We start from the raw sequence: 26,854 nt of genomic DNA on the forward strand, positions 1-26,854 counted from the left end.
GCAATGTCCAAATACAAACATAGCCGCCGCCTCCTCCTCCAATGATTGGCTCAGAGCTCCTTAACAGAAATCTGCGCTGCAAATCAAGTCACAGCCATTCCTCGCAGTGGGAGGCAGAGAGTCGCCATGGCAGAGCCTGCAGCTGGTCACTGTGGGATTATCCCCGGCAAGAGATTTCTTTTTTTGGAAGGTTTTGGGGTGTTGATGTGATGGGGTGGCGGGGGAGGGGAAGATGGGTACCTGTGGGGGAGGGAACGAAAAGGTAGCTACTTGTGGGGGAGGGAAAGGCAGGCACATGTGTGGAAGGGGAGGGGAAGGCGGGTACCAGTGGGGGAGGGGAAGGGAAAGGCGGGTACCAGTGGGGGAGGGGAAGGGAAAGGCAGGTCCCTGTGTGGAAGAGGAGGGAAAAGGCAGGTAGCTCTGGGAGAGGGGGTACCAGTGGGGGAAGTGAAGGCGAGTACCTGTGGGGGAGGGGTGGGTATCTGCGGGGGAGGAAAAGGCGGGTAGCTCTGGGAGAGGGGGGTATCAGTGGGGGAGGGGAAGGCTGGCAAATGTAGGGGAGGTGGGTACTTGTGGGGGAGGGGAAGGCAGGCACATGTAGGGGAGGCGGGTACTTGTGGGGGAGGCGGGTACTTGTGGGGGAGGGGAAGGCAGGCACATGTAGGGGAGGCGGGTACTTGTGGGGGAGGGGAAGGCAGGCACATGTAGGGGAGGCGGGTACTTGTGGGGGAGGGGAAGGCAGGCACATGTAGGGGAGCCGGGTACTTGTGGGGGAGGGGAAGGCCATGTTCTGTCGGTGGAGCCTCCATCATATACAATCTGCTGTATCTATAACCCTCTCTTTAGTTCTGTAATCCCTCCGGAGGGAGCGGAGAGCAGCAGTTTCTAAGGGGAAGGTGAACAGCTCAGATCTGACACCAGGATATGGTGTCAAATGGGGGGCGGCCATATCACGGCTCATTGACACCTGTTACTATCGTGATGAGTCATGTGGAGGTAATTTTGGGGCCCCGGGCAGTGATAAATCCCCCCCCCGGCCGGTACTTACACCGCTTCTCTTCCTCTGAACACACCGCTGTGCAGGACTACCCGGCGCACACCAGTGATGTCACTCTACCAGGCGCCATATTGGAAGAGGGCAAGCAGCCAGTCCCTGGTACTCTGAAGTCATTTCTGGCCATGCAGATATCGGTGTGACTCCCTCCTGTGAAGCGGACACCGATACCTCCCGGGATACCGCCGACGGCATCGAAAATTACCGCCAGAGGCTCAGACTGGTAGCGTGCCATCGTGGAACGCAGTCTGGTGTACTTCCGGTTCACGTCCAGTCCATTTTTGGAGCAGAGTATAGTTGGCCAATCGGCTGCGGTTGTCATAGCAACAGAAGAGATCCGGGGGGAGGGGCGGCCGCGCAACATGGCGGCTCTGGATAGGGTGAAGGTCCTGGTGCTGGGGGACTCAGGTGAGGGGAACCCGGGGGGAGGGGACAGCAGGGACCATCCTACTCCTTTATCAGGGACTAATACACAGCCAGTCCCTACAGGGACCATCATATATTATCAGGGACTAATACAGAGCCAGTCCCTACAGGGACCATCATATATTATCAGGGACTAATACAGAGCCAGTCCCTACAGGGACCATTACACTTATTGGAGACTAATACATCGCCAGTCACTACAGGGACCATCATATATTATCAGGGACTAATACATCGCCAGTCCCTACAGGGACCATCATATATTATCAGGGACTAATACATCGCTAGTCACTACAGGGACCATCATATATTATCAGGGACTAATACATCGCTAGTCACTACAGGGACCATCATATATTATCAGGGACTAATACAGAGCCAGTCCCTACAGGGACCATCATATATTATCAGGGACTAATACATCGCTAGTCACTACAGGGACCATCATATATTATCAGGGACTAATACATCGCTAGTCACTACAGGGACCATCATATATTATCAGGGACTAATACAGAGCCAGTCCCTACAAGGACCATCACACTTATCAGAGACTAATACATCGCCAGTCACTACAGGGACCATCATATATTATCAGGGACTAATACATCGCCAGTCACTACAGGGACCATCATATATTATCAGGGACTAATACAGAGCCAGTCACTACAGGGACCATCATATATTATCAGGGACTAATACAGAGCCAGTCCCTACAGGGACCATTACACTTATTGGAGACTAATACATCGCCAGTCACTACAGGGACCATCATATATTATCAGGGACTAATACATCGCCAGTCCCTACAGGGACCATCATATATTATCAGGGACTAATACATCGCTAGTCACTACAGGGACCATCATATATTATCAGGGACTAATACATCGCTAGTCACTACAGGGACCATCATATATTATCAGGGACTAATACAGAGCCAGTCCCTACAGGGACCATCATATATTATCAGGGACTAATACATCGCTAGTCACTACAGGGACCATCATATATTATCAGGGACTAATACATCGCCAGTCACTACAGGGACCATCATATATTATCAGGGACTAATACATCGCTAGTCACTACAGGGACCATCATATATTATCAGGGACTAATACAGAGCCAGTCCCTACAAGGACCATCACACTTATCAGAGACTAATACATCGCCAGTCACTACAGGGACCATCATATATTATCAGGGACTAATACAGAGCCAGTCCCTACAGGGACCATCATATATTATCAGGGACTAATACAGAGCCAGTCCCTACAGGGACCATCATATATTATCAGGGACTAATACAGAGCCAGTCCCTACAGGGACCATCATATATTATCAGGGACTAATACAGAGCCAGTCCCTACAGGGACCATCATATATTATCAGGGACTAATACAGAGCCAGTCCCTACAGGGACCATCATATATTATCAGGGACTAATACAGAGCCAGTCCCTACAGGGACCATCATATATTATCAGGGACTAATACAGAGCCAGTCCCTACAGGGACCATCATATATTATCAGGGACTAATACAGAGCCAGTCCCTACAGGGACCATCATATATTATCAGGGACTAATACAGAGCCAGTCCCTACAGCAGTGTTTCTCAACTCCAGTCCTCATGGACCCCCAACAGGTCATGTTTTCAGGATTTCCATTATTTTGCACAGGTGATTTGATCAGTTTCACTGCCTTAGTAATTACCACAGCTGTTTCATCTGAGGGAAATCCTGAAAACATGACCTGTTGGGGGTCCATGAGGACTGGAGTTGAGAAACACTGCCTTACAGGGACCATCATATACAGTGAGGAACAGAAGTATTTGAACCCCCTGCGATTCTGCAAGTTCTCCCACTTCTCCATCATGGAGGGTCTGACATTCACATTGCAGGGGATTCCCACTCTGAGGACAGAATTCAGGAGATCACATTGTATGATTTGTAAAGAATGTATTTGTCTCGCACGGCTGAACAGAAGGATTTGAACCCCTGAGAAGATCCGGTTAATATTTGGTACAGAAGTCTTTGTCTGCAATTACAGAGGTCAGACGTTTCCTGTAGTCCTTGGCCAGGTTTGCACTGCAACAGGGATTTTGGCCGACTCCTCCACACCGATCTCCTCTAGATCTGTCAGGTTTCTGGGCTGTCGCTGAGCAACACGGAGTTTCAGCTCCCTCCAAAGATGTTCTATTGGATTTAGGTGTGGAGACTGGCTAGGCCACTCCAGAACCTTGATATGCTTCTTACGGAGCCACTCCTTGGTTCTCCTGGCTGTGTGCTTCGGGTCGTTGTCATGTTGGAAGACCCAGCCACGACCCATCTTCAATGCTCTGACTGAGGGAAGGAGGTTGTTGCTGAAAATCTCACAATAAATGGCCCCATTCATCCTCTCCTTAATACAGTGCAGACATCCTGTCCCCTTCACAGAAAAGCACCCCCAAAGCATGATGTTACCACCCCCATGCTTCACAGTAGGGATGGTGTTCTTGGGATGCAACTCATCCTTCTTTTTCTTCCAAACACGACGAGTGAAGTTTAGACCAAAAAGTTCTCCTTTGGTCTCCTCTGACCACATGACTTTCTCCCATGCCTCCTCTGCATCATCCAGATGGTCATTGGCAACCTTCAGAGGGGCCTGGACATGTGATGACTGGAGCGGGGGAACCTTCAGACGGGCCTGGACATGTGATGACTGGAGCAGGGGAACCTTCAGACGGGCCTGGACATGTGATGACTGGAGCAGGGGAACCTTCAGACGGGTCTGGACATGTGATGACTGGAGCAGGGGAACCTTCAGACGGGCCTGGACATGTGATGACTGGAGCAGGGGAACCTTCAGAGGGGCCTGGACATGTGATGACTTGATCAGGGGAACCTTCAGACGGGCCTGGACATGTGATGACTTGAGCAGGGGAACCTTCAGACGGGCCTGGACATGTGATGACTTGATCAGGGGAACCTTCAGACGGGCCTGGACATGTGATGACTGGAGCAAGGGAACCTTCAGACGGGCCTGGACATGTGATGACTGGAGCAAGGGAACCTTCAGACGGGCCTGGACATGTGATGACTGGAGCAAGGGAACCTTCAGACGAGCCTGGACATGTGATGACTGGAGCAAGGGAACCTTCAGACGGGCCTGGACATGTGATGACTGGAGCGGGGGAACCTTCAGAGGGGCCTGGACATGTGATGACTGGAGCGGGGGAACCTTCAGACGGGCCTGGACATGTGATGACTGGAGCGGGGGAACCTTCAGACGGGCCTGGACATGTGATGACTGGAGCGGGGGAACCTTCAGACGGGCCTGGACATGTGATGACTGGAGCGGGGGAACCTTCAGACGGGCCTGGACATGTGATGACTTGATCAGGGGAACCTTCAGACGGGCCTGGACATGTGATGACTGGAGCGGGGGAACCTTCAGACGGGCCTGGACATGTGATGACTTGATCAGGGGAACCTTCAGACGGGCCTGGACATGTGATGACTGGAGCGGGGGAACCTTCAGACGGACCTGGACATGTGATGACTGGAGCGGGGGAACCTTCAGACGGACCTGGACATGTGATGACTGGAGCGGGGGAACCTTCAGACGGACCTGGACATGTGATGACTGGAGCGGGGGAACCTTCAGACGGGCCTGGACATGTGATGACTGGAGCGGGGGAACCTTCAGACGGGCCTGGACATGTGATGACTGGAGCAGGGGAACCTTCAGACGGGCCTGGACATGTGATGACTGGAGCGGGGGAACCTTCAGACGGGCCTGGACATGTGATGACTGGAGCGGGGGAACCTTCAGACGGGCCTGGACATGTGATGACTGGAGCGGGGGAACCTTCAGACGGGCCTGGACATGTGATGACTGGAGCAGGGGAACCTTCCGTGCAATGCATGATTGGAAACCATGATGTCGTAGTGTTCTACCGACAGTGACCTGTGAAACTGTGGTCCCAGCTCTCTTCATGTCATTGACCAGCTCCTCCCTTGTAGTTCTGGGCTGATTCCTCACCTTTCTTCTCATCAGTGATACCCCACAAGGGGACATCTTGCATGGAGCCCCAGTCCGAGGGAGACTGACAGTCGTCTTCAGCCTCTTCCATTTTCTAACAATTGCTCCAACAGTTGATCTATTTTCACCAAGCTGCTTGACAATTGCCCCGTAGCCCTTTCCAGCCTTGTGGAGGTCCACAATTCTGTCTCTGGTGTCTTTTTTGACAGCTCTTTGGTCTTGCCCATGGTAGTAGTTGGCGTCTGACTGACTGTGGGGTGGACAGGTGTCTTTATAGAGCTCACACAGGGGCTACTAAGTGAGATGAATGAGTGGAGTAGAGGGGGACTTTATAAAGGCGCAGTAACAGGGCTTTGGGAGCCAGAATTCTTGCTCCTTCTCAGGGGTTCAAATACTTCTGTTCAGCCGTGCGAGACAAATACATTCTTTACAAATCATACAATGTGATCTCCTGAATTCTGTCCTCAGAGTGGGAATCCCCTGCAATGTGATCTCCTGAATTCTGTCCTCAGAGTGGGAATCCCCTGCAATGTGATCTCCTGAATTCTGTCCTCAGAGTGGGAATCCCCTGCAATGTGATCTCCTGAATTCTGTCCTCAGAGTGGGAATCCCCTGCAATGTGATCTCCTGAATTCTGTCCTCAGAGTGGGAATCCCCTGCAATGTGATCTCCTGAATTCTGTCCTCAGAGTGGGAATCCCCTGCAATGTGATCTCCTGAATTCTGTCCTCAGAGTGGGAATCCCCTGCAATGTGATTCCTGAATTCTGTCCTCAGAGTGGGAATCCCCTGCAATGTGATTCCTGAATTCTGTCCTCAGAGTGGGAATCCCCTGCAATGTGATCTCCTGAATTCTGTCCTCAGAGTGGGAATCCCCTGCAATGTGATCTCCTGAATTCTGTCCTCAGAGTGGGAATCCCCTGCAATGTGATCTCCTGAATTCTGTCCTCAGAGTGGGAATCCCCTGCAATGTGATCTCCTGAATTCTGTCCTCAGAGTGGGAATCCCCTGCAATGTGATTCCTGAATTCTGTCCTCAGAGTGGGAATCCCCTGCAGTGTGATCTCCTGAATTCTGTCCTCAGAGTGGGAATCCCCTGCAATGTGATCTCCTGAATTCTGTCCTCAGAGTGGGAATCCCCTGCAATGTGATCTCCTGAATTCTGTCCTCAGAGTGGGAATCCCCTGCAATGTGATCTCCTGAATTCTGTCCTCAGAGTGGGAATCCCCTGCAATGTGATCTCCTGAATTCTGTCCTCAGAGTGGGAATCCCCTGCAATGTGATCTCCTGAATTCTGTCCTCAGAGTGGGAATCCCCTGCAATGTGATCTCCTGAATTCTGTCCTCAGAGTGGGAATCCCCTGCAATGTGATCTCCTGAATTCTGTCCTCAGAGTGGGAATCCCCTGCAATGTGATCTCCTGAATTCTGTCCTCAGAGTGGGAATCCCCTGCAATGTGATCTCCTGAATTCTGTCCTCAGAGTGGGAATCCCCTGCAATGTGATCTCCTGAATTCTGTCCTCAGAGTGGGAATCCCCTGCAATGTGATCTCCTGAATTCTGTCCTCAGAGTGGGAATCCCCTGCAATGTGATCTCCTGAATTCTGTCCTCAGAGTGGGAATCCCCTGCAATGTGATCTCCTGAATTCTGTCCTCAGAGTGGGAATCCCCTGCAATGTGATTCCTGAATTCTGTCCTCAGAGTGGGAATCCCCTGCAGTGTGATCTCCTGAATTCTGTCCTCAGAGTGGGAATCCCCTGCAGTGTGATCTCCTGAATTCTGTCCTCAGAGTGGGAATCCCCTGCAGTGTGATCTCCTGAATTCTGTCCTCAGAGTGGGAATCCCCTGCAATGTGATCTCCTGAATTCTGTCCTCAGAGTGGGAATCCCCTGCAATGTGATCTCCTGAATTCTGTCCTCAGAGTGGGAATCCCCTGCAATGTGATCTCCTGAATTCTGTCCTCAGAGTGGGAATCCCCTGCAATGTGATCTCCTGAATTCTGTCCTCAGAGTGGGAATCCCCTGCAATGTGATCTCCTGAATTCTGTCCTCAGAGTGGGAATCCCCTGCAATGTGATCTCCTGAATTCTGTCCTCAGAGTGGGAATCCCCTGCAATGTGATCTCCTGAATTCTGTCCTCAGAGTGGGAATTCCCTGCAATGTGATCTCCTGAATTCTGTCCTCAGAGTGGGAATCCCCTGCAATGTGATTCCTGAATTCTGTCCTCAGAGTGGGAATCCCCTGCAATGTGAATGTCAGACCCTCCGTGATGGAGAAGTGGGAGAACTTGCAGAATCGCAGGGGGTTCAAATACTTCTGTTCCTCACTGTATTATCAGGGACTAATTTAAAGCCGGTATGTAGAGGGAATAGAGCGCATTGTTATCGGGGAGTAATACAGAGTCAGTCCCTACAGGGACCATAATACTTGAATATGAGGGTCTAATTTAACATCCCTTACAAGGACTATATTACGTTGTTATTGGGGAGTAATATGAAGTCACACACTGCAGGGACTATAGCACATGATTTTCAAGGACTAACATAAAGTCAGTCCCTACAGGAACCATCATGCATTTAATATTAGGAAATCGTATACAGTTTGTCCTTACAGGGACCATACTACATTGTTATCAGGGACTAATACAAAGCGAGATCTCCTTAATATTAATAGGGACTAAGTTAAAGTCATTCTCAACAGGGACCATAATACATCAGTTCTTACAGGGACTATAATACAGTATTATCTTTGACAAAAAAGGCAGTCCCTACTGGGACCATTAAACCGTAATAACAGGGACTAATATAAAGCCAGTCCTTACAGAGACCATCACACAATAGCTATTGGGGACTTATGTAAAGGTGACCATGATGGGGACCATAATACATTGATATCAGAGACTAATATAAAATCAGTTCTTACAGGGACTATAATACATTATAATCAAGGACCAATTTAAAGTCTTTCCCAACGAGGACCATAATACATCATTATCAAGATGTAATATATAGCCAGTCCTTACAGGGACCATAATACATTAGTATTGGAAACTAGTATAAAGCCAGTCCTTAGGGGGACCATAATACAATATTATCAGGGACTCATATAAAGCCAGTCCTTACAGGGACCATAATACATTATTATTGGACTCATATAAAGCCAGTCCTTACAAGGACCATAATACATTATGAGGGACTCCATACTCCAGGGACCATAACACCAGGAATATAACATCTGCCCCGTACTTGGATCAGTCTGTACACAGTCCCTGCATGGACTGCTACATATTAATATCAAAGCCCCCCTTGTACTCGGTTCCTACAGGGACCAGAATACGATTGGTTCTCGGCCCTCTAGGACATCATAGGTTGATTGTTCTCATCATTCTGTAATCTGTCCCTACAAGGACCGTGTGGGTTTTAGTTGCACATCCTGTTAGCGGTCCCTACAAGGACCCCAGAGACGATCTGACGGTTGCTCTCCCTGTTCCCAGGAGTGGGGAAATCCTCCCTCGTCCATCTGCTGTGTCAGAACCAAGTCCTGGGGAACCCGTCCTGGACTGTCGGCTGTTCCGTGGATGTCAGGGTGAGTCCCCGTTATCAACAATCTAAACACAGGGCCAATTTACTGTCCTTCAGACTTTGGGGGCCGGACCTCATCATTGGTGTCAGTGGGAGGAATAGTGTCCCGTCATTGGTGTCAGTGGGAGGAATAGTGCCCCATCATTGGTGTCAGTGGGAGGAATAGTGCCCCATCATTGGTGTCAGTGGGAGGAATAGTGCCCCATCATTGGTGTCAGTGGGAGGAATAGTGCCCCATCATTGGTGTCAGTGGGAGGAATAGTGCCCCATCATTGGTGTCAGTGGGAGGAATAGTGCCCCATCATTGGTGTCACAGGGAGGAATAGTGCCCCATCATTGGTGTCAGTGGGAGGAATAGTGCCCCATCATTGGTGTCAGTGGGAGGAATAGTGCTCCATCATTGGTGTCAGTGGGAGGAATAGTGCCCCATCATTGGTGTCAGTGGGAGGAATAGTGCCCCATCATTGGTGTCAGTGGGAGGAATAGTGCCCCATCATTGGTGTCAGTGGGAGGAATAGTGCCCCATCATTGGTGTCAGTGGGAGGAATAGTGCCCCATCATTGGTGTCAGTGGGAGGAATAGTGCTCCATCATTGGTGTCAGTGGGAGGAATAGTGCCCCATCATTGGTGTCAGTGGGAGGAATAGTGCCCCATCATTGGTGTCAGTGGGAGGAATAGTGCCCCATCATTGGTGTCAGTGGGAGGAATAGTGCCCCATCATTGGTGTCAGTGGGAGGAATAGTGCTCCATCATTGGTGTCAGTGGGAGGAATAGTGCCCCATCATTGGTGTCAGTGGGAGGAATAGTGCCCCATCATTGGTGTCAGTGGGAGGAATAGTGCCCCATCATTGGTATCAGTGGGAGGAATAGTGTCCCATCATTGGTGTCAGTGGGAGGAATAGTGTCCCATCATTGGTATCAGTGGGAGGAATAGTGTCCCATCATTGGTGTCAGTGGGAGGAATAGTGTCCCATCATTGGTGTCAGTGGGAGGAATAGTGTCCCATCATTGGTGTCAGTGGGAGGAATAGTGTCCCATCATTGGTGTCAGTGGGAGGAATAGTGCCCCATCATTGGTGTCAGTGGGAGGAATAGTGTCCCATCATTGGTGTCAGTGGGAGGAATAGTGCCCCATCATTGGTGTCAGTGGGAGGAATAGTGTCCCATCATTGGTGTCAGTGGGAGGAATAGTGTCCCATCATTGGTGCCAGTGGGAGGAATAGTGTCCCATCATTGGTGCCAGTGGGAGGAATAGTGCCCCATCATTGGTGTCAGTGGGAGGAATAGTGTCCCATCATTGGTGTCAGTGGGAGGAATAGTGCCCCATCATTGGTGTCAGTGGGAGGAATAGTGCCCCATCATTGGTGTCAGTGGGAGTAATAGTGCCCCATCATTGGTATCAGTGGGAGGAATAGTGTCCCATCATTGGTGTCAGTGGGAGGAATAGTGCCCCATCATTGGTGTCAGTGGGAGGAATAGTGTCCCATCATTGGTGTCAGTGGGAGGAATAGTGTCCCATCATTGGTGTCAGTGGGGGGAGGAATAGTGCCCCATCATTGTCCCCTTCCCAGCACGCAGTTTGGAGACCACCGCTCTAAGCTTAGTTCATCCTGGACCCGCCCCCAACCTGTGATTGGACTGTGAAAGGAGAAGCAGCACAGGGATGAGCTCCCCTCTCCGTCACCCTGCTCTCTCCTCCTATGAGCTGCTTGGCTGCTGGTGCTGCTTTGAATTACAATCACAGTCTGCAATAATAAATAGTAAAGAATCGATATATGTGAAGTTCTGACGGATGGCGGGTGACTGCGGCGCCTCTTCACGATGGGAAGTGACTACGAAAAAGTACAACCAGCCAAACTAGATCGCAGTATTCTGTGTACCGCATAATGGGCTCCGCCCACTAATGCCGACCTCATGCAGTATTCAGGCGTCCCAACATTTTCCCTGAATGTCGCATAAAGCTCAATTCCCAAAAGGAAATCAATAAACACGTAGCAATTAAGTAGCGGTCCCGGCACGTGATAGTTACATGAATGTGTATGGTTCTACAAGGTTGTCAAGCAGCTGGCTGCCGCCAGCATCCTTAGCAACCTGTACCTGTCATGGTTGTCAAGGAGCAGGCGGCCGCCACATCCCCGGCAACTGTGACTCATCTGCAGAATGTGAACATTCTGCAGATGAGTCTGCAGAATCCATACCAGGGCCTTCGGGTCCCCCAGTGTTGCGTAACCTCTTGGCGCCAGCCGCACGCAGATGTGCGGCCTCCCGGCGTCTGGGCCTTGACGCCGAGCGGCGGCACAGAATCGGCACAAAGGCGATTCTGGCTGTCCGGCCAGGGAGATCCCAAGAGAGCTGCAGCCATCACTCCGGTACAACCACTGAAAGTCCAGCGACGTCGCTGGTCCAGAAGTGGTTAAAGTGCTTGTAAACCTCAGGCCTGAAATATGAACAAAGCATTTCCCTCTATAGTGTGTACTTGTCTCAGTCCAGAGCACTAAGTGTCATTTCTGTCTGCTGCCTCATTCCTCTGCTATCAGCATGAGCCTCTTCTGATGAGTTTTCCTGACACCAAGAGAAAAATGGTGACAAGGGAGAGCACAGCCTGCGATTGACAGCCTCAGCACTGTTCCTGTGAGGGGGGATTTGTCTCTTCCCTCCAATCAGCTCTCAGCGCTCTCCTCACTGATGTAACTTCAGCTCCCCATCCCCTGCTTTTCAGAGCTGAGCGAGAAAATTCTGCACTTATGTAGGGGATAGATGGCGGCAGATAAACAGGTATAACTGTAAGAGGATTTGTTTCATCTCTGTGTATCACCTGAGGCCGGTCACTGTACTGGGGGTATGGAGGGTGACAACCACTTTAAGGCTGAATCTCATTGCTTCCTAATTGTTTTCCAGCTGCATGAATACAAGGAGGGGACCCCGGAGGAGAAGACGTTTTTCATCGAGCTTTGGGACGTTGGGGGATCGGTCGGCAGCGTCAGCAGTGTAAAGAAGGCCAGAGCCGCCTTCTACAATGGCATCAATGGTGAGCACCTAAACCCTCCCACCGGCCTGCTCTTCAGTCTTGCACAGGTGTACCGGCTCCTCCCCTCAGTCTTGCACAGGTGTAGCGGCTCCTCCCCTTCAGTCTTGCACAGGTGTACCTGCTCCACCCCTTCAGTCTTGCACAGGTGTACGGCTCCTCCCCTTCAGTCTTGCACAGGTGTACCGGCTCCTCCCCTTCAGTCTTGCACAGGTGTACCGGCTCCTCCCCTTCAGTCTTGCACAGGTGTACCGGCTCCTCCCCTTCAGTCTTTCACAGGTGTACCGGCTCCTCCCCTTCAGTCTTGCACAGGTGTACGGCTCCTCCCCTTCAGTCTTGCACAGGTGTACCGGCTCCTCCCCTTCAGTCTTTCACAGGTGTACCGGCTCCTCCCCTTCAGTCTTGCACAGGTGTACCGGCTCCTCCCCTTCAGTCTTGCACAGGTGTACCGGCTCCTCCCCTTCAGTCTTTCACAGGTGTACCTGCTCCTCCCCTTCAGTCTTTCACAGGTGTACCTGCTCCTCCCCTTCAGTCTTTCACAGGTGTACCTGCTCCTCCCCTTCAGTCTTGCACAGGTGTACCGGCTCCTCCCCTCAGTCTTGCACAGGTGTACCGGCTCCTCCCCTCAGTCTTGCACAGGTGTACCGGCTCCTCCCCGTCAGTCTTGCACAGGTGTACCGGCTCCTCCCCGTCAGTCTTGCACAGGTGTACCGGCTCCTCCCCGTCAGTCTTGCACAGGTGTACCGGCTCCTCCCCGTAGTCTTGCACAGGTGTACCGGCTCCTCCCCTCAGTCTTGCACAGGTGTACCGGCTCCTCCCCTCAGTCTTGCACAGGTGTACCGGCTCCTCCCCTCAGTCTTGCACAGGTGTACCGGCTCCTCCCCGTCAGTCTTGCACAGGTGTACCGGCTCCTCCCCGTCAGTCTTGCACAGGTGTACCGGCTCCTCCCCGTCAGTCTTGCACAGGTGTAACGGCTCCTCCCCGTCAGTCTTGCACAGGTGTACCGGCTCCTCCCCGTCAGTCTTGCACAGGTGTACCGGCTCCTCCCCTTCAGTCTTGCACAGGTGTACCGGCTCCTCCCCTTCAGTCTTGCACAGGTATACCGGCTCCTCCCCTTCAGTCTTGCACAGGTTTACCGGCTCCTCCCCTTCAGTCTTGCACAGGCGTACCGGCTCCTCCCCTTCAGTCTTGCACAGGTGTACCGGCTCCTCCCCGTCAGTCTTGCACAGGTGTACCGGCTCCTCCCCGTCAGTCTTGCACAGGTGTACCGGCTCCTCCCCGTCAGTCTTGCACAGGTGTACCGGCTCCTCCCCGTCAGTCTTGCACAGGTGTACCGGCTCCTCCCCGTCAGTCTTGCACAGGTGTACCGGCTCCTCCCCGTCAGTCTTGCACAGGTGTACCGGCTCCTCCCCGTCAGTCTTGCACAGGTGTACCGGCTCCTCCCCTTCAGTCTTGCACAGGTGTACCGGCTCCTCCCCTTCAGTCTTGCACAGGTGTACCGGCTCCTCCCCTTCAGTCTTGCACAGGTGTACCGGCTCCTCCCCTTCAGTCTTTCACAGGTGTACCTGCTCCTCCCCTTCAGTCTTTCACAGGTGTACCTGCTCCTCCCCTTCAGTCTTTCACAGGTGTACCGGCTCCTCCCCTTCAGTCTTGCACAGGTGTACCGGCTCCTCCCCTTCAGTCTTGCACAGGTGTACCGGCTCCTCCCCTCAGTCTTGCACAGGTGTACCGGCTCCTCCCCGTCAGTCTTGCACAGGTGTACCGGCTCCTCCCCGTCAGTCTTGCACAGGTGTACCGGCTCCTCCCCGTAGTCTTGCACAGGTGTACCGGCTCCTCCCCGTAGTCTTGCACAGGTGTACCGGCTCCTCCCCTCAGTCTTGCACAGGTGTACCGGCTCCTCCCCTCAGTCTTGCACAGGTGTACCGGCTCCTCCCCTCAGTCTTGCACAGGTGTACCGGCTCCTCCCCTCAGTCTTGCACAGGTGTACCGGCTCCTCCCCGTCAGTCTTGCACAGGTGTACCGGCTCCTCCCCGTCAGTCTTGCACAGGTGTACCGGCTCCTCCCCGTCAGTCTTGCACAGGTGTACCGGCTCCTCCCCGTCAGTCTTGCACAGTGTACCGGCTCCTCCTCGTCAGTCTTGCACAGGTGTACCGGCTCCTCCCCTTCAGTCTTGCACAGGTATACCGGCTCCTCCCCTTCAGTCTTGCACAGGTTTACCGGCTCCTCCCCTTCAGTCTTGCACAGGCGTACCGGCTCCTCCCCTTCAGTCTTGCACAGGCGTACCGGCTCCTCCCCTTCAGTCTTGCACAGGCGTACCGGCTCCTCCCCGTCAGTCTTGCACAGGCGTACCGGCTCCTCCCCGTCAGTCTTGCACAGGTGTACCGGCTCCTCCCCGTCAGTCTTGCACAGGTGTACCGGCTCCTCCCCGTCAGTCTTGCACAGGTGTACCGGCTCCTCCCCGTCAGTCTTGCACAGGTGTACCGGCTCCTCCCCTTCAGTCTTGCACAGGTGTACCGGCTCCTCCCCTTCAGTCTTGCACAGGTGTACCGGCTCCTCCCCTTCAGTCTTGCACAGGTTTACCGGCTCCTCCCCTTCAGTCTTGCACAGGCGTAGCGGCTCCTCCCCTTCAGTCTTGCACAGGCGTAGCGGCTCCTCCCCTTCAGTCTTGCACAGGCGTAGCGGCTCCTCCCCTTCAGTCTTGCACAGGCGTACCGGCTCCTCCCCTTCAGTCTTGCACAGGCGTACCGGCTCCTCCCCTTCAGTCTTGCACAGGCGTACCGGCTCCTCCCCTTCAGTCTTGCACAGGCGTACCGGCTCCTCCCCTTCAGTCTTGCACAGGCGTACCGGCTCCTCCCCTTCAGTCTTGCACAGGCGTACCGGCTCCTCCCCTTCAGTCTTGCACAGGTGTACCGGCTCCTCCCCTTCAGTCTTGCACAGGTGTACCGGCTCCTCCCCTTCAGTCTTGCACAGGTGTACCGGCTCCTCCCCGTCAGTCTTGCACAGGTGTACCGGCTCCTCCCCGTCAGTCTTGCACAGGTGTACCGGCTCCTCCCCTTCAGTCTTGCACAGGTGTACCGTCTCCTCCCCTGGACTGAAATGGCTTCCTCCTATTTCACCGCACACTGTGATCTTCTCACAGTGTGTATTAGAACAGCGTTTTTCAACCACTGTGCCGCGGCACTCTAGTGTGCCGTGAGATATTGTCTGGTGTGCCGTGAGATATTGTCTGGTGTGCCGTGAGATATTGTCTGGTGTGCCGTGGGAAAAATTCCAATTTCATCCGTAACGTGTTTGATTCTTATTACTTTATATATAGTCAATATAGGCACAGAGGTCCATTTTTTTAACATTTTCTAATGGTGTGCCTCGTGATTTTTTTCATGAAAAAAGTGTGCCTTTGCACAAAAAAAGTTGAAAAACACTGTATTAGAAGCTGCAGCAAGTCAGAGCTCCGCCCGATTTCCTGGCTGGAGGGCATCCTGCATCATCTAGCTCTTTCCTCCCCAGCCTGACTGTCCCGGACCCACCCCTTTCATTTACCGGATTTCAGTGCTTTTATCATGGAGGTTCGGCATAACAGGCGGGCGTTACCTAGTGGTCAGTCTGCATGCAAATGCAGCCTGTCTAGGAAAACTCACCAGACTGACATCCGCCCATTGAAGCATTTTGGTATTTGCATAACTCCTCCCACTGCTTGCATCACAACTGAGGGCTCTCGAAAGGGGTCCTGTGATGTTTTTTTTGAAGCTATGTACAGAACCCTTGCCGGCCACTCCCACTAGTTATGATCTGCCTGCATTGCATAGAGAAGCACAGAGTCCCAGTGATGACATCATAGGATCTAAAATACAATATGTAATGAAAATGGAAAGGTAATATTTAATGAGGGGGGGAAGGGAAGATATAAGCGGAGTTCATTTCATCTGTAAATCTGTGGTTGCAGGTATCCTCCTGGTCCATGATCTCACCAACAAGAAGTCATCTCAGAATCTGCACCGCTGGCTGCTGGAGACTCTCAACAAAGATCTGCAGCCAACGGGTGTGCTGGTCACCGGTGGGTGAGTATTCCCCGTCCTACACAGGCCCAATATCTCATGTTCTATCCCAACCCCCCCCCCCCCCCCCACACATGATACTTTAACCGAATAATGTATAGAAGGTAGTATAAGCGCCTTAGTCAAGATCAACAAGAAGAAGGTACCAATGACCTATGAAGAAGACAATGTATATAGAGAGTGAAGCGCTTAGAAACAATTGGTGGAAAAACAGAGAATATTGAGTCCTCAATAAACCAAGTATTAGGTATACCGTATTTGCCGGCGTATAAGACGACCCCCTACTTTTCCTGCTAAAATTTAGTGTTTGAGCTATACTCGCCGTATAAGACTACCCCTCTTCCAATGCACACCAGTGGCAGGAATAGTGCCCCATCATTGGTGTCAGTGGGAGGAATAGGGCCCCATCATTGGTGTCAGTGGGGGGAATAGTGCCCCATCATTGGTGTCAGTGGCAGGAATAGTGCCCCATCATTGGTGTCAGTGGCAGGAATAGTGCCCCATCATTGGTGTCAGTGGCAGGAATAGGGCCCCATCATTGGTGTCAGTGGGGGGAATAGTGCCCCATCATTGGTGTCAGTGGGAGGAATAGTGTCCCATCATTGGTGTCAGTGGGAGGAATAGTGCCCCATCATTGGTGTCAGTGGGGGGAATAGTGTCCCATCATTGGTATCAGTGGGAGGAATAGTGCCCCATCATTGGTGTCAGTGGGAGGAATAGTGCCCCATCATTGGTGTCAGTGGGAGGAATAGTGCCCCATCATTGGTATCAGTGGGGGGAATAGTGTCCCATCATTGGTATCAGTGGGGGGAATAGTGCCCCATCATTGGTGTCAGTGGGAGGAATAGTGCCCCATCATTGGTGTCAGTGGGAGGAATAGTGCCCCATCATTGGTGTCAGTGGCAGGAATAGTGCCCCACCATTGGTGTCAGTGGGAGGAATAGTGCCCCATCATTGGTGTCAGTGGGAGGAATAGTGCCCCATCATTGGTGTCAGTGGGAGGAATAGTGCCCCATCATTGGTATCAGTGGCAGGAATAGTGCCCCATCATTAGTATCAGTGGGGGAAATAGTGCCCCATCATTGGTGTCAGTGGGAGGAATAGTGCCCCATCATTGGTGTCAGTGGGAGGAATAGTGCCCCATCATTGGCATTAGTGGCAGGAATAGTGCCCCATCATTAGTATCAGTGGGGGGAATAGTGCCCCATCATTGGTGTCAGTGGGATGAATAGTGCCCCATCATTGGTGTCAGTGGTAGGAATAGGGGCCCATCATTGGTGTCAGTGGGAGGAATAGGGCCCATCATTGGTGTCAGTGGGAGGAATAGGGTCCCATCATTGGTGTCAGTGGGAGGAATAGTGCCCCATCATTAGTATCAGTGGGGGGAATAGTGCCCCATCATTGGTGTCAGTGGGAGGAATAGTGCCCCATCATTGGTATCAGTGGGGGGAATAGTGCCCCATCATTGGTATCAGTGGGGGAATAGTGCCCCATCATTGGTGTCAGTGGGAGGAATGGTGTCCCAACATTGGTGTCAGTGGGAGGAATGGTGTCCCAACATTGGTGTCAGTGGGAGGAATGGTGTCCCATCATTGGTGTCAGTGGGGGGTGGAATGGTGTCCCATCATTGGTGTCAGTGGGGGGTGGAATAGTGCCCCATCATTGGTGTCAGTGGGGGGGGGGGGGGAATAGTGCCCCATCGTTGATGTCAGTGGGGGGGAGGAATAGTGCCCCATCGTTGGTGTCAGTGGGGGGGAGGAATAGTGCCCCATCGTTGGTGTCAGTGGGAGGAATAGTGCCCCATCGTTGGTGTCAGTGGGAGGAATAGTGCCCCATCGTTGGTGTCAGTGACACCAATGATGGGGCACTATTCCTCCCACTGACACTTGCTGACCCTGTTCTCGTATGGTGCTGCTGCAGCCAGCATATGTGGTTGCAGCAGCACCTCTACACTGACCACTTACCTGCTGGTCCTGCACTTGATTTTCGCGGGGCCGCTCGGCTCCACCCCCTCGCCGGTGATTGGCCGCCTGTGTGCCTTTCCTGAGCTACAGTTCTGGCGGCCAATCACTGGTGAGGAGGCGGAGCCGAGCAGCCGCGCGAACATCCAGTGGCCGAACTGAAGACGCAGCCGCGCTTCCTGGACCGGATCGTCGTGGGACCGGAACCAGGTAAGAAACAGCCGCTGCCCACCCCTGTACTTAGTGTCCCTTCCATTGGGGGAAGGGGGGGGGGCGGCGGCGGCAACGCGCCGCCCCCCTAAAAAGTGTCAGTATGCCGTATACCGGCGTATAAGACGACCCCCGACTTTTGAGAAGATTTTCAAGGGGTAAAAAGTCGTCTTATACGCCGGCAAATACGGTAAATATTTTTAAAATTCAAACAACTTTCAAATTGAAGAATAAAGGGGGCAACAAGAATACTCCCACAGTGTAGTCGCCACTGAACCCCCTCTGAAGACGTGTTGGAACACGATACGCGTTAGGAGGAGCCACGCCACGCCGTGACAACACGCCACCGGAGCAACGTGGAGCTCCGGCGGCCATCTTAACATACCAGCTGGTCAGTTCCTTTTCTCAGACTACTGTCTGCAACGTTTTTAATGTTTGTCTTTTACTCTAATGCACCTCAATAAATTTCTAAAATAATACTACACTATGGGAGTATTCTTGTTGCCCCCTGGGGGAGTGCTTTAACCCGCAGACCCGCTCCAAGGACGGAATACTACCCAGGTCATTAGGAGGGATAACACCCACCAGGATCATACAGGGGGACCTCTTAAAGGAAGAGGACCACTTACCTCGGATCCCATAGAGGGAGGACCACCCATTGCCATACATCAAGATTATTATATATAAGGCGCATTTGATATGCGCGTCCGGTGAGTGCGCATTTCATTACCACTATCACACGGATATTCAAGTCACCTCTTTTCTCATTCACCAATATATTTGCTGGACTACCCTTTATTCTTCAATTTGAAAGGTGTTTGAATTTTAAAAATATTTATACCTAATACTTGGTTTATTGAGGACTCAATATTCTCTGTTTTTCCACCAATTGTTTATAAGCGCTGCGCTCTCTATATACATGATACTTTAACCGCCTCCCGCCCGCCATATAAGGTAATGATAGGCGCAAGGCGGTTCTCTCGTTCTGGGAAGTGATCATATGACGTCCTCCCACTCTAACAGCGCGTGCGAGGCTTCAGGAGCGCGCGGTGCGGCGATCGGTGGTGCGTTGTGTCCCTCGGACACAGTGGATCACCGATCAAAGGAAAGAGCCGAAGATGTCGGCTCGGTCATGTGATCAGCTGTGTCCAATCACAGCTGATTGCATGTAAATAGGGAAATGTTGGTTATCGACATTTCTCTCCTCTCAAGCCGTCACGCTGACAGAGGAGAGCTGGTAATCGGCTTTACTCAGAGGGGACATGTGCACTGATCATCAGGGCACTGATGATCAGTGTAGCCCCATCAGTGCCGCCTGCCAGTGCTCATCCATGCCACCTGCCAGTGCCCATCAGTGCCACATATCAGTGCATATCAATGCCACATATCAGTGCCTACCAGTGCACATCAATGCCACATATCAGTGCCACATATCAGTGCATATCAATGCCACATATCAGTGCCTACCAGTGCACATCAATGCCACATATCAGTGCCTACCAGTGCACATCAATGCCACATATCAGTGCCTACCAGTGCACATCAATGCCACATATCAGTTTTTACCAGTGCACATCAATGCCACATATCAGTGCCTACCAGTGCACATCAATGCCACATATCAGTGCCCGTCTGAGCTGCCTTTCAATGTCACCTATCAGTGCCACCTATCAATGCCAGTCAGTGTCACCTATCAGTGCCGCCTAGCAGTGTGCATCAGTGCCGCCTATCAGTGCCATATATGAGTGCTGCCTTTCAGTGCCCATCAGTGATGCCTGTCAGTGCCCATCAGTGGCACCTACTAGTGCCTCCTAATCAGTGCCGCCTATCAGTGCAGCCTATCAGTGCCCATCTCTGCAGCCTCATTAGCACACATCAGTGAAGGAGAAAAATCACTTATTTACAAGATTTTATAACGAAGACTAAAAAAATTTCAGTTGTTTTTGGTTTGTTTAGCAAGAAATAAAATTCCCCCGAGGTGATTAAATACCACCAAAAGAAAGTTCTATCGGTCTTAAAAAAATGATAAAAATTTCATATGGGTTCAGTGTTGCATGACCGCGCAATTGTCATTCAAGATGCGACAGCGCTGAAAGCTGGAAACTGTCCTGGGCAGGAAGGGGATATAAGTGCCCTGTAGGCAAGTGTTGACCAATGCACATGTGCCTAGGCACAGGGATGCACACCCATAACCAACCACACGCTTGCTCACACGCACCCCATAAGGCCATAAAACATGGATTCACGACACTGCACATGTGACCATTGCAGCTTTATGGTGCGTGTGAGCAAGCGTGTGGTTGGTTATGGGCACGCATCCCTGTGTCTAAGGACGTGTGTAGCCTATATACTCTTCAGAGAGGTCCGACATACACTATGTTGCCAAAAGTATTGGGCCTGCCTTCCAAATCATGTGATTCAGGTGCTCCAATCCCCTCCATGGACACAGGTGTATACAATCAAGCCCCTAGGCATGCAGATGCTTCTACAAACATTGGTGAAAGAATGGGTCGCTCTCAGGAGCTCAGTGACTCCAAGCGTGGTCCCGTGATAGGTGGCCACCTGGGCAATAAGTCCATCCGTGACATTTCCTGGCTACTAAATATTCCACGCTCAACTGTTAGTGGGATTATAACAAAGTGGAAGCAACTGGGAACAACAGCCACTCAGCCACCAAGTGGTAGGCCACGTCACGTGACAGAGCGGGGTCAGCGCATGCTGAAGCACACAGTGCGCAGAAGTTGCCAACTGTCTGCAGAGTCAATAGCTAAAGACCTCCAAACTTGGTGTGGCCTTCAGATGAGCCCAACAACAGTGCGTAGAGAGCTTCATGGAATGGGTTTCCATGGCCGAGCAGCTGCATCCAAGCCTTCCATCACTGAGTGCAATGCAAAGCATCGGATGCCATGGTGTAAAGCACGCCGCCACTGGACTCTAGAGCAGTGGAGATGTGTTCTCTAGAGGGACCAATCACACTTCTCTGTCTGGCAACCTGATGGATGTGTCTGGGTTTGGTGGTTGCCAGGAGAATAGTACTTGCCTGACTGCATTGTGCCAAGTGTAAAGTTTGGTGGAGGGGGGATTATGGTGTGGGGTTGTTTTTCAGGGGTTGGGCTTGGACGCCTAGTTCCAGTGAAAGGAACGCTTAAGGCGACATTTTGGATAATTTCATGCTCCCAACTTTGTGGGAAGAGTTTGGGGATGGCCCCTTCCTGTTCCAACATGACTGCCCACCAGTGCACAAAGCAAGGTCCATAAAGACATGGAGGAGCCAGTTTGGGGTGGAGGAACTTGACTGTCCTGCACAGAGTCCTGACCTCAACCCCATAGAACACCTTTGGGATGAATTAGAGCGGAGACTGCGAGCCAGGCCTCCTCCCCCGACATCAGTGCCTGACCTGACAAATGTGCTTCTGGAAGAATGGTCCAACCTTCCCATAGACACCCTCCTAAACCTTGTGGACGGCCTTCCCAGAAGAGGTGAAGCTGTTATAGCTGCAAAGGGCGGGGCCAACTCAATATTGAACCCTACGGACTAAGACTGGGGGGCCATTAAAGGTCATGTGCGTGGAAAGGGCGGGGCCAACTCAATATTGAACCCTACGGACTAAGACTGGGGGGCCATTAAAGGTCATGTGCGTGGAAAGGGCGGGGCCAACTCAATATTGAACCCTACGGACTAAGACTGGGGGGCCATTAAAGGTCATGTGCGTGGAAAGGGCGGGGCCAACTCAATATTGAACCCTACGGACTAAGACTGGGGGGCCATTAAAGGTCATGTGTGTGGAAAGGGCGGGGCCAACTCAATATTGAACCCTACGGACTAAGACTGGGGGGCCATTAAAGGTCATGTGCGTGGAAAGGGCGGGGCCAACTCAATATTGAACCCTACGGACTAAGACTGGGGGGCCATTAAAGGTCATGTGCGTGGAAAGGGCGGGGCCAACTCAATATTGAACCCTATGGACTAAGACTGGGAGGCCATTAAAGGTCATGTGTGTGGAAAGGGCGGGGCCAACTCAATATTGAACCCTACGGACTAAGACTGGGGGGCCATTAAAGTTCATGTGCGGGCGGCCCAATACTTTCACAATTAGTGTAAATTTTCTATAAATTGTAATCTTTTTCCTGGAAGGTTGTCTCACCCCAGCTTAGAGCTCATCACATAATCGTGACATGTAAGAAACGGACGCACTGGAGCCGGGTACAGACCATATTGGGACATTGCTGAAAAAAGCGAAACGTCATATAGATGGTAGCAGAAGTCCGCACACAGAACACTCATCAGAAATATACCCGTGTCTGTCATCCGGAGTGCCAGCAGGGCCATGATCACTTCCTCTATATAATTACTGTATGTTTGGGAAATGAGAAGTCCATATGTTGCGGAAAGACTTAATAGAAGCATCAATCATTCATGTTGGGCTTTAGGTTTGCTGGGTAATGACTGACTGTATGTCCTTCTATCCAGAAGACGTAGCGTGGGTTATAAAACAGGAAAAGCTCCTATGGACCGTGTGTCAGACGGGGGTGGACATTTTTTTTAAAAACCTGCTTGTCCAGGGACTAAGTCGGTGCCCCAGTCTACTTGTCCCTCATGACCATCTACTTTTTCTGATAAAAATTGTTGTTTTTTTTAACCAAAACCGTATTTAAATCTGCTTTAACCACTTCCAGTCCGGACACTTCCCCCCCCCCTTCCAGTCCGGACTCTTTCCCCCCCTTCCAGTCCGGACGCTTTCCCCCCTTCCAGTCCGGACGCTTTCCCCCCCTTCCAGTCCGGACTCTTTCCCCCCCTTCCAGTCCGGACGCTTTCCCCCCCTTCCAGTCCGGACGCTTTCCCCCCCTTCCAGTCCGGACGCTTTCCCCCCCTTCCAGTCCGGACGCTTTCCCCCCCTTCCAGTCCGGACGCTTTCCCCCCCTTCCAGTCCGGACGCTTTCCCCCCCTTCCAGTCCGGACGCTTTCCCCCCCTTCCAGTCCGGACGCTTTCCCCCCCTTCCAGTCCGGACGCTTTCCCCCCCTTCCAGTGCGGACGCTTTCCCCCCCTTCCAGTGCGGACGCTTTCCCCCCCTTCCAGTGCGGACGCTTTCCCCCCCTTCCAGTGCGGACGCTTTCCCCCCCTTCCAGTGCGGACGCTTTCCCCCCCTTCCAGTGCGGACGCTTTCCCCCCCTTCCAGTGCGGACGCTTTCCCCCCTTCCAGTGCGGACGCTTTCCCCCCCTTCCAGTGCGGACGCTTTCCCCCCTTCCAGTGCGGACGCTTTCCCCCCCTTCCAGTGCGGACGCTTTCCCCCCCTTCCAGTGCGGACGCTTTCACCCCCCTTCCAGTCCGGACGCTTTCACCCCCCTTCCAGTCCGGACACATTCACCCTCTTCCTGTCCTGGCCAATTTTCAGCTTTCAGCGCTATCACACTTTGGATGACAATTGCGCGGTCATGCAACACTGTACCCATATGAATTTTTTAGCATTTTTTTTAGACCGAAAAGTGCCAGTCAGTGCCACGTAACAGTGCCATATATCAGTGCTGCTTTTCAGTGCCCATCAGTGATGCCTGTCAATGCCCATCCGTGGCACCTACCAGTGCCAATAAATTGACCTACATTTATTTAAGAAAATTGATTTTATTGGATATGTTTTATTGCCGAAAGTAAAAAATAATGTTTTTTTCAAAAATGTTGGTCTTTTTTGTTTATATAATAAAAAAATGTAAAACCCAGCAGGATCAAAACCCACCAAAAGAAAGCTCTATATGTGTGAAAAATGATGTAAATTTAGGTGCAGTGTTGCATGACCACGCAGTTACCAGTTAAAGTAGCACAGTGCTGAGTAGCAAAAAATGGCCTGGTCATGAAGGGGGTAAAACCTTCCAGAGGGCAAGTGGTAAACCACTTCCAGTCCGGACGCTTTCACCCCCTTCCAGTCCGGACGCTTTCACCCCCTTCCAGTCCGGACGCTTTCACCCCCTTCCAGTCCGGACGCTTTCACCCCCTTCCAGTCCGGACGCATTCACCCCCTTCCAGTCCGGACGCATTCACCCCCTTCCAGTCCGGACGCATTCACCCCCTTCCAGTCCGGACGCATTCACCCCCTTCCAGTCCCGACGCTCCCCCCCCCCCCCCACTCTAAGTCCGGACGGTTTCCCCCCCCCTTCCAGTCTGGACACTTTCACCCCCTTCCAGTCCGGACACTTTCACCCCCTACCAAATTAGTTTATAACCAAAAGTTATAATTTAAAAAAATTTTTTATACATTTTTATTTTTTTTTATACTTGTTTTTTTTTTCTTCTACATACCTTCACCCTAGCAGTGCAGGGTCACCATGGTGACACTGTACTACTTGTGGGGGGTGATGAAGACTTTTTTTTTTTTTTTTTACACTGATTGCTTTTACACCCATACAGGCTGTAAAAACAATCATTTCTCCTTCTCTCTGGCTGCATTCTTGCAGCCATTGAGATCTACTGTGTGTGCTGTGATTGGTCACAGCTTGTTACATGGTACAAGGCTGTTGTGAATAGCCCTGTACCATGTGACCTCTGTGATCATTCACAGATTTCACACATAGTAAGCAATGATGTCAGAAGTGACATCTTGCTTACTACTCTGCATGTGATCACTGATTGGCCAGTCAGTGATCACATGATCGGGACCTCGCACGGAGGTCCCCTCCGACGATCGGTGTTTCACTGTGTCCGGAGGACACAGCGAGCACCGGAGCGTGGTGCTGCGCGCTCCCAGGGAGCGTGCACAGTCCATAATGGCGGGTGCCATTTATGAACGGTAACCCGCCCCTGGACTGCCTCCGTCCCTCCGTTTTATATACAGCAGCCGGATGGCAAGTGGTTAAGTAATGTCTGGGGCTTTTAAAAACAAAAGGGGCTTTATGGCGAATTAAACGTTTAATATTTTTAACATTGCGCTGTTTATCTCCTTCTCCCCTCCATGCCTGTCTCCAGCCTCGCCCCCCAGGACTAACAGGGAGGAGAGAGACCTTGCAATGTAATGAGCACAGATTGGCTGCTCATCAAGGAAAGGGAGCGCCGGGCTTATACTTTATCCCTTTCGCTGTCAGAGATGTTTTTGCGTTTTTTGCACACGTTTAAAAAAAAATAATTTACTCATCTGAAATCAGAGACCCTAAAGAACAAAATAGCGGTAGTTCCATTTTTTTTACGTTACACAATATTATCACAAAGGTCTGGAAATGCAAAATTTCACAAAAAAATACACTTAAGGTAATTTTAGGGCACAAAAAGCAATACATTTTCCAATTTTTTTGCATCGAGTAAATAGATATCCAACATGTCAAACCTTAAATTTGCGTGCTCTCGTGAAATGGCATCAAACTTTAGTCCCCTATATTTTCTATAGGCGACGCCCCTAAATTGCCCCTTATAGGTCATCGATTTAGCGTTACGGAGGAGGTCTGATGCTAGAATTATCGCTCTCATTCTGGCGTGTGCGTGGTGATATGTAAGATGTGTATCGCAATCGTCGTTTTCATGCGTAGGTGCCCCAGCGCGTGCTTTTATGTTTGTACATGCATATATGGGGGGGTGGGGGTGGGGACCTTGAAAAATTTTGGAGGGGTTATATGTTTGGGTGTAACTTTAATTTTTTTTAAAAAAATGTATACTTTTTTTTATTTCATCACATGGGGACAAAAAGATGATTTTTGGTGACAGGTTCTCTTTTTTTTAAACATCCAGGGTCTGAATGTCTCCCCTGTGCTCTATTGAACGTAATGCAGTGCACATCGCACCGCATTACATTCTTTCCCGACCTCGATGGGAGGGAATCTGTCAACGGGTACCCGGAAGTGATGTCACATCCGGGGCACATTCCGGGTCAGGACAAGAAGGGGAGTGTAGCGGATGTGTCTGCTCTCCTCCCTCCCCTATACCTGCTGGCAGCCACTGAGTGATCCCGGGCCCGCAGATGGGCAAGCGGAGCCCAGGATACATAGCGAGGGGGGGGGGGCTGTGGCTGGCAACATAGTGGACTCAGCATTCAGGCGGAAAGCTTCCACATGATGGATGAGCCCTGCTGCTTGTGTATTAACACTTTTCTGGCGGTATCGGGGTATTCAAAAGTCCTGCCACTAATTCATGCAAATCTTATGACAGTTCCAACCCCTAGGACACTCAGGTAGTCCTTATTTGCACCATTTTTTCAAGGTGTCACTGGTTACTAGCACACAGTTTCCTACACAGCATCCTAGCAACCAATGATACTATGCAGCTGACAGCATCCTAGCAGCCAAGGACACTGTGGAGCAAACAGCATCCTAGCAATCCGTGACGCTACAACACCAACAGCATCCTAGTAACCTCAGCCTTGTAGCCGTCACTGTTCTAGCAACCAATGACATTCTGCAACTGACTACTTCCTAGTGACCAACAGCACTGTGTTTAGCTGACCATGTCCTAGCAACCACTGATGTTGTGTGGCCCCAGGGATGAACATGTGATGAGAATTGACGGTCTAGTTTGGACAGCTGAGAGAGTCCAAACAACCAATG

The 26,854-nt window shown here is 51.5% G+C and overlaps 1 protein-coding gene across 1 annotated transcript in view; it reads left to right on the plus strand.

The window, feature by feature from the left end:
- Positions 1 to 1,370: 1,370 nt before the first annotated feature.
- The window catches only part of LOC149433129 (rab-like protein 3), a gene marked incomplete at its 3' end in the record, with an annotated part of 39,949 nt that continues 14,465 nt past the window's right edge, over positions 1,371 to 26,854 (plus strand). The window contains exons 1-4 of the mRNA XM_089664621.1: positions 1,371 to 1,462; positions 8,995 to 9,086; positions 11,980 to 12,109; positions 16,050 to 16,164. Coding sequence (XP_089520747.1) covers positions 1,417 to 1,462; positions 8,995 to 9,086; positions 11,980 to 12,109; positions 16,050 to 16,164 — 383 coding nt within the window. The remainder of the gene's footprint in view (positions 1,463 to 8,994; positions 9,087 to 11,979; positions 12,110 to 16,049; positions 16,165 to 26,854) is intronic.

The sequence above is a fragment of the Staurois parvus genome, unplaced genomic scaffold (genome assembly GCF_062004578.1).
Source record: "Staurois parvus isolate SC_StPar_1 unplaced genomic scaffold, SC_StPar_1.0 ptg001972l, whole genome shotgun sequence".
NCBI lineage: Eukaryota > Metazoa > Chordata > Amphibia > Anura > Ranidae > Staurois > Staurois parvus.